The sequence below is a fragment of the Danio aesculapii genome, chromosome 23 (assembly GCF_903798145.1).
Source record: "Danio aesculapii chromosome 23, fDanAes4.1, whole genome shotgun sequence".
NCBI lineage: Eukaryota > Metazoa > Chordata > Actinopteri > Cypriniformes > Danionidae > Danio > Danio aesculapii.
The window spans coordinates 10,408,268-10,421,267 of record NC_079457.1 but is presented as its reverse complement, the minus strand read 5'-3'; the positions used below and the strand labels follow the sequence as shown (position 1 = coordinate 10,421,267).

At 35.6% G+C, this 13,000-nt stretch overlaps 1 protein-coding gene across 1 annotated transcript in view; it reads left to right on the top strand.

Moving 5' to 3' along the window:
* Positions 1 to 5,714: 5,714 nt before the first annotated feature.
* The window catches only part of plekhg5b (pleckstrin homology domain containing, family G (with RhoGef domain) member 5b), a 140,619-nt gene continuing 133,333 nt past the window's right edge, over positions 5,715 to 13,000 (top strand). The window contains exon 1 of the mRNA XM_056450043.1: positions 5,715 to 5,807. Coding sequence (XP_056306018.1) covers positions 5,726 to 5,807 — 82 coding nt within the window. The 5' untranslated portion in view covers positions 5,715 to 5,725. The remainder of the gene's footprint in view (positions 5,808 to 13,000) is intronic.

Sequence of the window (13,000 nt, the reverse complement as noted above, 5' to 3'; positions counted from 1 at the left end):
TAAACAACCTGGCTGGGAACTAGATTCCCAGGCTGCCCTAAAATGTTAATGAACAATCTTTTCATAATTTCTACGTTTAAATCTGAAAACTGTTTCAAAAGTATCTGACCTTCACTTTCGTAACTTTTGCAGTCATAAGAAGACTCACGTGATGACCAGCAGGTGGAGCCACATATTTAAGTATCAAGATCCAGCCTGCAGAAGAATTACTAAATTACTGCTGGTGAGGTGTTATTTTGTTTTCCTCTATATTGTCTGACTTCTCTTCTGTGAAATCAGGAATAAGTGCAGATGTGTTTGTTGTGTACGATGTGGAAGCATATACTTATTTGAAATGTTTTGGCTGGCAAATTAACATTTTCTCCATTGCACAAAAGCAGATTCAAATGTACAAAAATTGAGAAATACAATCTGATTCATCAATCAGTACAGAAATGCACAACTGGGCCCAGTTTTTCAAAAGTAATTTTGGATCACAGAATGGATCAAATCTTGGAAATGGGTTTTTCAAAAGTAACAGAGGGATTTTGAATTAAGACCAGACCATGTAATCCAATTTTACATTTGATTTAGATTAAACCTGCCCTTTGGGTTATTCAAAACTTTGAACTCAGATTGGGTTCTATTTGATCCAAAATGATACTCTATATACAGTAAATTCCTTCATATTTGAATATGAAGTATGTCACATCTAATAATGAGATATGGTTGGTTCCATATCATTTAAGGCTTTGGTAAACAGGTTTTGGTAATCCTGAAATTTGGTATTAGGATCACAGTGATCCAACCCAATGTTCCTATAAAAAACGGTCATAAAAGTAAAAAACATCAGTTAATCCTGGATAGCAAAAAATGGGATTTAATTTTTTTTTCAGATAATTTTTTCAATAATAAGTTTTAAAAACTGGGCCCTGCAGATGAATTCCTAAACCACTGGTGAGTGTAAATGCACTGAAATGCAGTGTTGGGGTAATGCATTACAAGTAACTTAAGTTATGTAATCAGATTACTTTTTTAAGTAATTAGTAAAGTTACGCATTACTTTTACATTTTCTGGAAAATTAAAAATGTTAGTTAAAAAAAAAAGAGTTAAAAAGTTGTACTAGATTTTGTTTTCCTATGTATTGCTTGTCAGCTTAAACAGCTCTCCTGTGAAATCAGAAATAAGTGTATATGTGTTTGTTGTCTACAATATGGAAACAATTACTTACTGGGATATGTTCTGGCTAACAATTCAATATTGTTGTTAAAGCAACAAATAATAGCTTGACTTCTAGTTGATCATTTGGAAAAGTGGCAGAAGGTAGATTTAATCCGGTGAATAATATGTTGAACTGCATCCCAATCATCACAAATACTGCAGAAGACCTATTGGAACCCGCATGGACCCAAGATTCTCACAGAAATCAGTCAAGTTTGGTGTAGGGAAAAATCATGGTTTGGGGTTGCATTCAGTATGGGGGCGTGTGAGAGATCTGCAGAGTGGATGGCAACATCAACAGCCTGAGGTATCAAGACATTTGTGCTGCCCAGTACATTACAAACCACAGGAGAGGGCAAAGTCTTCAGCAGGATAGCGCTCCTTCTCATACTTCGGCCTCCACATCAAAGCTCCTGAAAGCAAAGAAGATCAGGGTTCTCCAGGATTGGCCAGCCCAGTCACCACACATGAACATTATTGAGCATGTCTGGGGTAAACTGGAGGCGGCACTGGCTGTTTCTCAATATGCATTCTTCAGCGATCTTACATCCTCGTGTTCTCGTGGAACATTATCATCAACTGCCAAAGTTCACAGAGGACACGTAAAAGTTCCCGGATGTGTTCTTGATATCGAGGACGCATGGATGCAGATTTGAGCACCGAACTCGCTTGAGAAGTCCCAGAAGTCATTGTGACCAGAGGTGGGAAGCGCAGCATTTTTTATTCAAGTTTAGAGATATAACTTATTCACCTCAGGAGTTTCCCTAAATGAAATGGTGAATATAAACTTCAGCATGAAAATCCTAATAAAGGAAAAAATAAGGGTGTTTATTTGTCGAAATTCGTATTAAAATCTGTTTTATTTATATTGTGCAACGTATATTTGTAAAGTCTTGATGCATAGTATATATTTTGAAAGGGGAAAATAATAAATCGCTGTATGAATGCTGTAATGTTTAAATAATTTTCCATTAAAAACGCGTGAAGGTCATGTGACCTGCAGGAAGAACTAGGGAAGAACTGTTCTCTGTTCTCGCAGTCTTCTAAATTAGTTCTTCCTGGCAAGACCAGTCTTCACAAGAACACAAGTCCGTTCTTAGTTCTTGGAATTGAGAAACACTGAAGATGAATCCAAAGAATCTTGATGAACTCTGGGAGTCCTGCAAGAACGCTTTCCTTGCCATTCCAGATTACTTTATTAATAAGTTAATTGAGTCATTTCTGTTAAGTGACAAGACTTTTGTCTGAGCAAAGTCAGACCTTACAGTCCTAATTAAACAATTAAAAAATCAAGGCATGAATATTTTGGTAAAATAAGCATAATCTAGAGGCCTTTGCCTTTCAAATAAGCCACTCCTGAGGCTAAATGATCAACTAAAAGTTAACTTAATATATATATATATATATATATATATATATATATATATATATATATATATATATATATATATATATATATATATATATATATATATATATATATATATATATATATTAATGTTATTATTACAAACAAAAGCAATAATAGCCTAGATGAAAAAGATAACATAAATGTAACATACCGCAGTACTTTATCTATTTTTTATTTTATTTTTCAAAACTGTTGTGAGATGTATATGTTTGTATATATTTCACAATTAAAAAAATAAAAGTCTTTCTCTGACCCCTCTAGCGGCTGAATTAGTCACTGCAGCGGAATCTCTTGACTAAAGGTGACTTGAATGAATGGAAAACGCTTTTCCATGGCTGAAACAGAGTAGAGGGAGCAGCCCAGACAAAGCAGCGAGAAACTTTGACGCTGAAAATCGCCACTCCTGACCCGCCAAACATGGATTTAAAGCAGACCGCGGTGGTGCAGTAAATCCAGCACCTTTCTGAGGGGATGAAAGCGATATTGGAGTGAATTTAAAGTCCTGCTGCTGCTGAATGGACGAGCTTATTTTGGTTCTGTGGGTGGACGATGACGCTTTACAATGCAACAGGTTAGAGAGAATTTTCATTTATATTAGCAAAACTACTGAAGCAAATGAAAGCTATCTAGTTAGTGCTCTGGTTATGTTGTTGTCCGTGTGTTAATCGATGGATGTGCGTAAACAGCGTGCACGCGCTCTTAGCGACACTGAATTTACAATGCAACAGAATACTGAGAGATCAAAGGAGATATTAGGCAAATCAGGCCTGTTTTGAGATGAGCAATCTGGGTCTGTGTTTAATATGCAGTGGATATATTATGTGCATCACTGACTAGGGATGTTTAAAAACAACTTGAGTTGATTTATTTCACTTTAATCAGCTTTCTGCAAAGTATATTAATCATGACAGCATGTGTTTTTAGTTAATTGTAACTTATTAAACTAATTTAATGATGTTTAACTTATAATATTAAGTTGCGCAAACTGTAAGTCAGTTTAACATCATATAAGTTCAAAGGACTCATAAGATTAATTTGATTCAGCTTAAAAAATGAAGGCAACCAGGATTTTTTTACAGTGTATTATATACTAAAATGCACACACTGCATATTTAAAACTTGAGTATTTAATTTAATTTAAAAATGAATGAAAACAACGAAATCCTTATGAAACATTTATGTATTACACTTTTTGACCACATGCATGAAAAAATAAAACATAATTAAACCTAAAAGATTTAGAACATTTTTTTTTACAAAAATTTTTTTGAGCATTTAATGCTTTTAATATTGGTCATGTTTGTTAATGTTAGCATTGCATACGGTATGTATGCTTGCAGTACAGTCAAGGTTTATATATATATATATATATATATATATATATATATATATATATATATATATATATATATATATATACATACATTTTTAATTTGAAAAACCAAGGCTACATTTGTTCAATCAGTTCTAATGGTTAAAAAAACTTGTAAAAATAACAGTTTTCCTACATATCTTTTGCATTTTTACTCCATTCTTTATTTTGATATGATGATTTACTACTCTATAAACGTAAGATTATTGAATTATGATAAATAACAGTTTTGAAAATGGTTGTGCTGGTTCATATTTTTATGGAAACTTTGATATTAAAATTCAAAAGTGCTATTTAAATAAAAGCTATTCTATTTTAAATGGACTTTGATCACGGATACATTAAATTGATCAACATTGCTCAATATTGCTGTTTATTTTATTTTCATTCATTTATTTTCTTTTTAGCTTAATCCCTTTATTAATCAAGGGTCACCACAGCGGAATGAACCACCAACTTATCTAGCATAAGCTTTTACGCAGCGGATGCCCTTCCAGCTGCAACCCGTCACTGGGAAACACCCTTACACTTTAATTCACACACATACACTACGGACAATTTAGCTTACCCAATTCACCTATAGCGCATGTCTTTGGATTGTGGGGGAAACTGGAGCACCCGGAGGAAATCCACGCAAACATGGGAAGAACATGCAAACTCCATACAGAAATGCCAACTGATCCAGCAAACTTCTTGCTTTGAGCCGACATTGCTCACCACTGAGCCACTGTGACGCCTTTATTCAGTCAGCCAAAACAAAAAAGTAATGACATGAAACATTTTAACAAGTAAAATAACAGTTTTCTACTGATTTTCTGCATTTTTACTCCATTCTTTATTTTATTATGATGATTTGCTACTCTGTGAACTTTTATGATTATGCAATTATGATAAGGGCTGCACGGTGGCGCAGTGGATAGCACGTTCGCCTCACAGCAAGAAGGTTGCTGGCAAGAAGGTTGGCGTTTCTGTTTGGAGTTTGCATGTTTTCCCTGTGTTTGCGTGGGTTTCCTCCAGGTGCTCCGGTTTCCCTCACAGTTCAAAGACATGTGGTACAGGTGAATTGGGTAAGCTAAGTTGTCCGTAGTGTATGTGTGTGAATGGGTGTGTATGGATGTTTCCCAGTGATGGGTTGCAGCTGGAAGGGCATCCGCTGCGTAAAACATATGCTGGATAAGTTGGTGGTTCATTCCGCTGTGGCAACCCCAGAATAATAAAGGGACTAAGCTGAAAAGAAAATGAATGAATGAATAATTATGATAAATAACAGTTTTGAAAATGGTTGTGCTGCTTCATATTTTATGGGAACTTTGATGTATTAAAATTTAAAAGTTCTATTTAAAAATCTATTCTTTTAAAAAGACTTATTTTTTTGTCACAGATACATTAAATTGATCAATATTTTTGCTCAATATTGCTGCTAATTTTATACATTTTGTATGTGTTTATGATCAAATAAGTGTAGCTTTGATGAGCAGAAGCTACTTAAACATAATGGTATGTTTTCAAACTGTTCATGCATATTGATGCTTTGTTTTCACTGACAAAAGTTTTTCTAATATTAACAGTTAGACACTTTATCAGTTTTGGATGATGTTTATCTATGACCCTGTCAGTGAACATGTTGATTCTCCACACAGTCCTCATGTCAGGAGTTGTATCTGACCGCTGGTGACTCCTCCGCCAGCTGCTTTAGTGTGGACTTCTACCTCAACGCAGTGGACGCAGAGTAAAGACAAACATGGTTCCCAACAAGTGGATAATGCATCCAGTTCTTCACAAATCTCCTCCCAGAAGTTGGCTTGGTATCCGGCTGCGTCTCCGTAAGTTTTCTTCTACACTGACACTTTAAGAGTGTGAACTAACAGTTTGTCTGACACCTGAAGATGCTAGATATCAATGCAGTGCAGGTGAATGACTGTAGATGTGTGTTTTGGTGCTTTTGTATTTACAGTAAAGTCTGAAATTATTCACACTCCTAGCAAAGTCTGACTTAAAGCTTTTTTTATTCAAAAAGCAAGGTTTTTTTTTGACCGAAGATGACGCTGGCTTCTCCTAAAAGATGATAAGATTATGTACAAGATGCATCATTGTGCAAAATAATATTCCTCAGATTTTATTTACATTTGATCAAAAACTTTAAGTCGGTATTTGCTTGGGGTACAAATATATTTCTATACACAATTCGGTAAGTACCTCAGTTTTATGGTCCGGTATAGGTATGATAAACTGGAATAATAACAAATTTTCAGTACTTGCTTTTTCAATTTATTTTGAACAGGCAAAAGTGTTCTGTCACAATCAGCTGCAGAACTGAAGAGCTTCTTGTGATGCAAAAACACAATAATAAAAAACAAAACTATAATTATAATTAATAAAATCATAATGTGTCCATTCATACAGCAGGTGCATATATATATATATATATATATATATATATATATATATATATATATATATATATATATATATATATATATATATATATATATATATATATATATATATATATATATATATATATATATATAGACATATATATATATATATATATATATATATATATATATATATATATATATATATATATATATATATATATATATATATATATATATATATATATATATATATATATATATATATATATATACATACATACATAAATATAATAATGCAAGATTTAGGTGAGACATGGACATAAGCAGCTACATTTCAAAGAAAAGTGTCAGGCACAAGTTTGCTACAAGTCCACAATAATAGTAACTATGGATGTGCAATTAAAACAAAATTTGTTTACATTTTGGCCTCCATGGCGATTGTGAAAAAACAAAAGTCGAGATAAAATGGTTAGGCCCAATCCCAATTCTATTTTTGTACCCCTACCCCTTCCCCTTCCTCTTGGCCCTTAAAACCAAGGGTGAAGGGGAAGGGCTTTAAAATGTACCCCTAAGAATTGGGACACCACTAGAGCACCTGCACACGTCATCATATGTCATCGCGATCTCTTGCTTCATATGAGATCAGACGATCGCGACTGCTGCGATTAATCCAGTTGTGTTATTTTTTGGTATTTATCTTCAGGAAATTACTGAAGGCATATTTCATGTTATCATATTGATCTACAGTGGCAGTAAGATCATAACTATACTGCGCATTTACACAGTGGCCATATTCATCAGTGTAATCACACGAAAACAACATTAACATTATAGCAGACACTGTAAAAAGGTGATTCCCAGTCACTAGACATTGCTGACAGGGTATTCGAGTGTCAGAATGTTGTGGGACTGCTATACAGGAGTTATGATTATGGATTGTAGATCACGAAATTTAGCGGTTTTTATTTTAGCTTTTTTTTAAAGCGTGACAGTAAAACACGAATGTGGGTATGAATATATTAAAACATGTTCTTGTTTGTTGTGAAAATTAGTAATAATGACAGTATTTCCTTCTGGGTGCTGCGATCCTGCTGTTGTGGGTGGTGTATTTTGGGAAATTGTCTTACCCTTTGGTTTCGAGTGTGGTCCTGAAAAATCTTCATTCGAAGGGCTATTCACCCCTTCCCCTTAGCCCTACGCCTTCAAGCTACAGAGAATTGGGACAAGGGGAAGGGCTAAGGGGTAGAATTGGGATTGGGCCTTATTGTGTCAAATGCCTCCCCCTTTCCAGAAGTCAGCATTTATTCCTTGTCAAAGTAAAATCATGTAAATTTACTTTTGCACCATAAGACACGCTTGATTTAATGTTGTTTTATTACTAAATTTATTTGATTTATTTAAGTATTTTTTAAGTGTGAAATAGAACACGTGCTGTTCTGTTTGCATGCTCAAAGAAGGAAAACAACATGGACACGTAAAGTCATCTTTTAGCTTTAAGTCCATAAATGCCATATTATACTTGGCGGTGATGAGTGATTATTCACAAATAAGCCCTCAGTAAATGGAAGTCCTTATTAAACTACCTTTTTGTAAGACATTCCTTTAACTTTACATTTTAATTGTGAAGTTACATTGAAATTTTACAATTGGGTGGGGGGGATGGGGGTGGTATGGGCGGTGTCAAATTAGGTATCAAAATACCACCAATATCAAATCAAATCTACGCCCTTGGAAGAGACTTTCAACCAGCCCAACAAAAAACGATTCTGAAGACTATCGCCTACTGCACTTTTAACTTTTCCAAATTTGATTGTAATGCAATAATGTGCACCATTTGTAAAGCTGCTTTGAAACAGTAATTATTGTAAAAAGCACTATACAAATAGACTTGAATTGAATAGATTTTTATTATCAGTGATTTGTAGCAGTGATCATTCTTAATTTCCAAAAAGTAAACTTTGCAGCTTTGAATAGAAATGTAACTACAGACTGACATTCACAGACACTTTATGTTGTTGCCAAACATTTCCCTGCTTGATTATATTGACCTCTGCAATCAAGATAAGATTAGCCTTCCAGTTCGAATGGTTATTTATAGAAAGCCCAAACTAAAGTGTGCTGTTTAACTTCTTAGCTCAGCATGGGCTGCAAGTTACCAGACCACTCAAGACTCCCTGAAATACACGGGCTTTAATCTTGAAGCATCTGCTGTTTAAGGCCCATCTGTGAAAGAGCTTCTGTCTAACTCGAGTTTGATTTAGTCATTTTATCTTACTTCTATCTGTGTGTTTTATCCTCATTTTGGATGCATGATTTCGTCCAACTGACCTTTTAAAGCTCTTTGTTTGACACGCTTCCTCCGAAATTGTCATTGCATCATTTTAAGTTGGCTCCTCTTGCATCCGCTAATTCTCTGCCCCAAACACTGGCAAATCCTTAATGCTTAAAGGCTAATCTTATTATGTGAAGTGTCGAGGGGTATTTATTTTCCAGTTTGCGCTTCTCTTAGCTAAATTTGGCTTGTTCGTTTGAAGTCAGATTTTATAAACTAAATGAAGTGGTCTTTGCTAAGTTCACTCTTTGCTAAGTTCACTCTGGGTTATTTAAACTAGGGATTCATTGATATGGATTTTTCGGCCAATATTGATTTGCAGGTCGATAATCAATATACTATAGCCGATAAATATAAATATTTATACATTGATTCTATGTTCATTCTTGCTGTCAATTGTGGGAAAACGGTCGATGAAAGGTTTGTAATAAACCACTGTAAGTTTGAAACTTTAACTGCAGGCGCTGTGTGATGCGCATACATGCGAGGCAGAGTCAGATTTTGATACAACACCTGAGCATTGAGCACAGATGACTTTATGACAAACACAGTGCATATTATAAAGACAGAATGTGGCGGAGGGTTGAGGACCCCAATGCTGAATTCAGTGACTGCACAAGTCTCCCCTGCTGCTGTGAAGTCTCTGATGGCTCACTAGTCACTATGTGTGTGCGTGGTAAAAGCCATCTTGTGCGCTCGTTATAATAATTATAAATATGCTGATCAAACGGAATACAATCTTACATCAACAACACATGGCCAGCAATGCATTGATAATAACAAATAATCATAATAGATTACAAACAACCCAACAAGTTGTTTAGCACATGTGCATTGCTGCTATTATGTTTATATATAGGTAATATCTTTCCTCAGGCAATTTAAATGAAAATACACAATGACACTCTATCCAGGGTCGGATTAACTAATGGGCATTATGGGCACAGGCCCAGGGGCCCCTGGGAGGGCGGGGGGGAAATGCAGATTTTGGAGTGTCTATTTAGGCTAAGTGCAAATAGCGCACCTTGTTGGAATAAGCTAGTTGAATGATTCTCGCCCATCACTGGTCGACAGAGACGACATAACTAAAGAGCGCAACCAACAGCAGCGTGAGTGGCGTAGCTCGTAAAGCGCATGGCAATATCTTTTGACGCGATCGATCAAGAACCCGGTTCAAATCCAGCGTCTGATAAACACGTCCCCCCCCCCCCCCACTACATATCAGATTTTGCTTACTCTTCATCACGAGGAAGACAAGTAGGCATCATTAATAAGTGTGTGTATTATAGAAGACTCAGATTCATAGAACTGGATTGGAGAGGTGTTATATCCAAATCATATGCATTATGAGTTTGTAGAAGTTATACATAAAAATACCCTTAAATATATATTTTAGTACTGCTTCTCTGAACTTGAACAAGTACTGTATATTAAAATCCATAAATTTTCACTAGTTGAATTAGTATTTTTTTTTTAAAAGTATACTTTAAATGCTTTAAAAATAAGTCAAATCTTTGTAGACTCGAAATATATGTACTGTATATTATTTATTTAAAAAATGCTCAAAATACATTATAGATTAATTTTATAAAAAAATATTAATTAAATATTAATCAAATGTTTTAATTCAAATATAGGGATGCGGCCAGGTAGGGGGCCTACAAAACACTGTGCCTTGGGGCCTCTGAATTCTTAATCCAGGCCTGACTCTATCAAGCATATCTACTATGATTACTGAGTTATTAACGCACAGCAATACCACACAAAAAAAGGACAGCCTTTCAAATCTGAACAAGTTTGACACGCATGCATGAGGCCTAATTTTGATATCAGATCGATAACATTAACATAAAAAAATAGCATTTATCGGCCGATAACGATATGGCCGCTGATATATTGTGCATCACTAATTTAAACCCAAATTAGGTCAAATATGGATTAACCCAAACATTGTGTTAAATTTGGTCCTATTAAATTAATTTCATTCATTCATTCATTCATTCAGTCATTTATTCATTTTCCATCAGCTTAGTCCCTTTATTTGTCAGGAGTCGCCACAGCAGAATGAACCGCCAACTTAACCAGCATATGTTTTTCACAACGGATATGCTTACAGCTGCAACCCAGTACTGGGGATTCACAAGCACATACACTGTAAAAATGCTGGGTTCCACACAATTCCTTCATGTTGCCCCAACAAAAATCGGTTAAGTTAACTTGATTTTTTACAAATTAAAGTGAATTGAACATAAAACAGTTAAGTTGTCCCTGAAAAACGTAAGAATTGTGTTGATTCAACTCATGAAATAAGTTGTTTGAACAAAAATTCATTTTGAGTGTAGAGTGGCACATTGCTTTTAATTCATTTGTTAAAATACACTACCTGACAAAAGTCTTGTCATTGATTACAGTTGTAAGAGCAACAAATTATAACTTGACTTCTAGTTGATCATTTGGAAAAGTGGCAGTAGGTCAAATTTTTTATTTTTTCGATAAATTATCTGTTGAACTGCATCTCAATCTTCACAAATACTGAAGAAGACCTATTGGAACCTTAATGGACTGAATATTCTCACAGAAATCAGTTTGGTAAAGGAAAAATCATGGTTTGGGGTTACATTCAGTATGGGGGCGTGCGAGAGATCTGCAGAGTGGACGGCAACATCAACAGCTTGAGGTATCAAGACATTTGTGCTGCCCATTACATTACAAACCACAGGAGAGGGCAAATTCTCCAGCAGGATAGCGCTCCTTCACATACTTCAGCCTCCACATTAAAGCAAAGAAGATCAAAGTGCTCCAGGATTGGCCAGCCCAGTCACCAGAGATGAACATTATTGAGCATGTCTGGGGTAAGATGGAAGAGGTATTAAAGATGAATACAAAGAATCTTGATGAACTCTGGGAGTCCTGCAAGAACGCTTTCTTTGCCATTCCAGATGACTTTATTAATAAGTTATTTTAGTCATTGCAGAAATGTATGGATTCAGTCCTCCAAGCTCATGGGAGTCATACACAATATTAATTCTTCTTCCACTGCACCATGACTGTATATTCTATACTGGACATTATTTCTGTTAAGTGACAGGACTTTTGTCTAAGTAAGGTCCGCCTTTACTGTCCTAATTACATAATTAAAAATCAAGGCATGATCATCTTTTATGTTGGTCAAATAAGCGTAATCTAGAGGCCTTTGCCTTTCATATAAGCCACTTCTGATACCAAATGATCAACTAGTAGTCAAGTTATTATTTGATGTTCCTAAAACTTGGATAGGGGACACGATTTATTTTATCAGGGAGTGTATGCAATTTATCTCAACTTTTAAAAACCTAATCACTTATGGCCTTTACTTAAGACACTGTGTTGTCTGACTCCAAAACACAAAAGCAGACCCCCACATGCACACAAAAACACACCGCCGGGCTATCGCTATGAGCTTTTCAAGTGCTGAGATGATGTAATGCTCATGAACAGGCTTTTGCAGCTGTCAGCCGTTCCCTCCACTGTTCAGCAGCCCTCCTAGCCTTACAACTTTCCCATCATCCCTCACTCTGTCACGCTCTACATTTGCTTTTATCACACACAAGAAGGGCTTAAGACTGCGCTATTAGCATGTTGTTCTTCCTCCATGTCCTGGCCTTGGTTTAAGTGGTTGTACAGCTATTAGACTCGTTGAATGAATGAGATTAGCGTAACTTAGCCGTGAACTTGCAGTTGGAGTTGTTTGGTTTCTTTGACTGATTTGTGGAGCCTGAAGGTGGAAATTTACGTTTCTTTGTCTGGGTCCCAGCTGTGATGAGTAATGAAAGCATTCACTCCAGTAAACTCCATATACTTATCTGCAGGACTTTGCCAAGTGCAGTGTGGAAAAAAAAATACAAGTCAATTACCATTTCAAATAGTGTTAGTTTGTTTACAAAAATTAATTAGAGAAGATTTCTATGACAAAGAAGGTGGAGCCTCAGAGCCACACCCACTTGTGATGTGATCACCATTGCGACCAATGGTTGTATAGCAGCGAACTTTGAAAAGTTTGCATTGGCAGCTATTTCGGACTCTTGAAATTTAAGCCCTGGTGAGGTCACATGATTTTATCACAGTTTCGGCGCAATTTCCTTGACGTAGGGTGTCATGGGGAGTCGTATTAGGCATCAATTAGGCATCGTGACAAAAGATTCAGGTGTTTCTTCTCGTGTAATGTGGCATAGTTCACAACAACCGATACTATCACCATCTATACTTAACGACATCATCGCAGAAAGTCTAGCATGTTTAATTTTTTCCCCGATCTTCATGACAA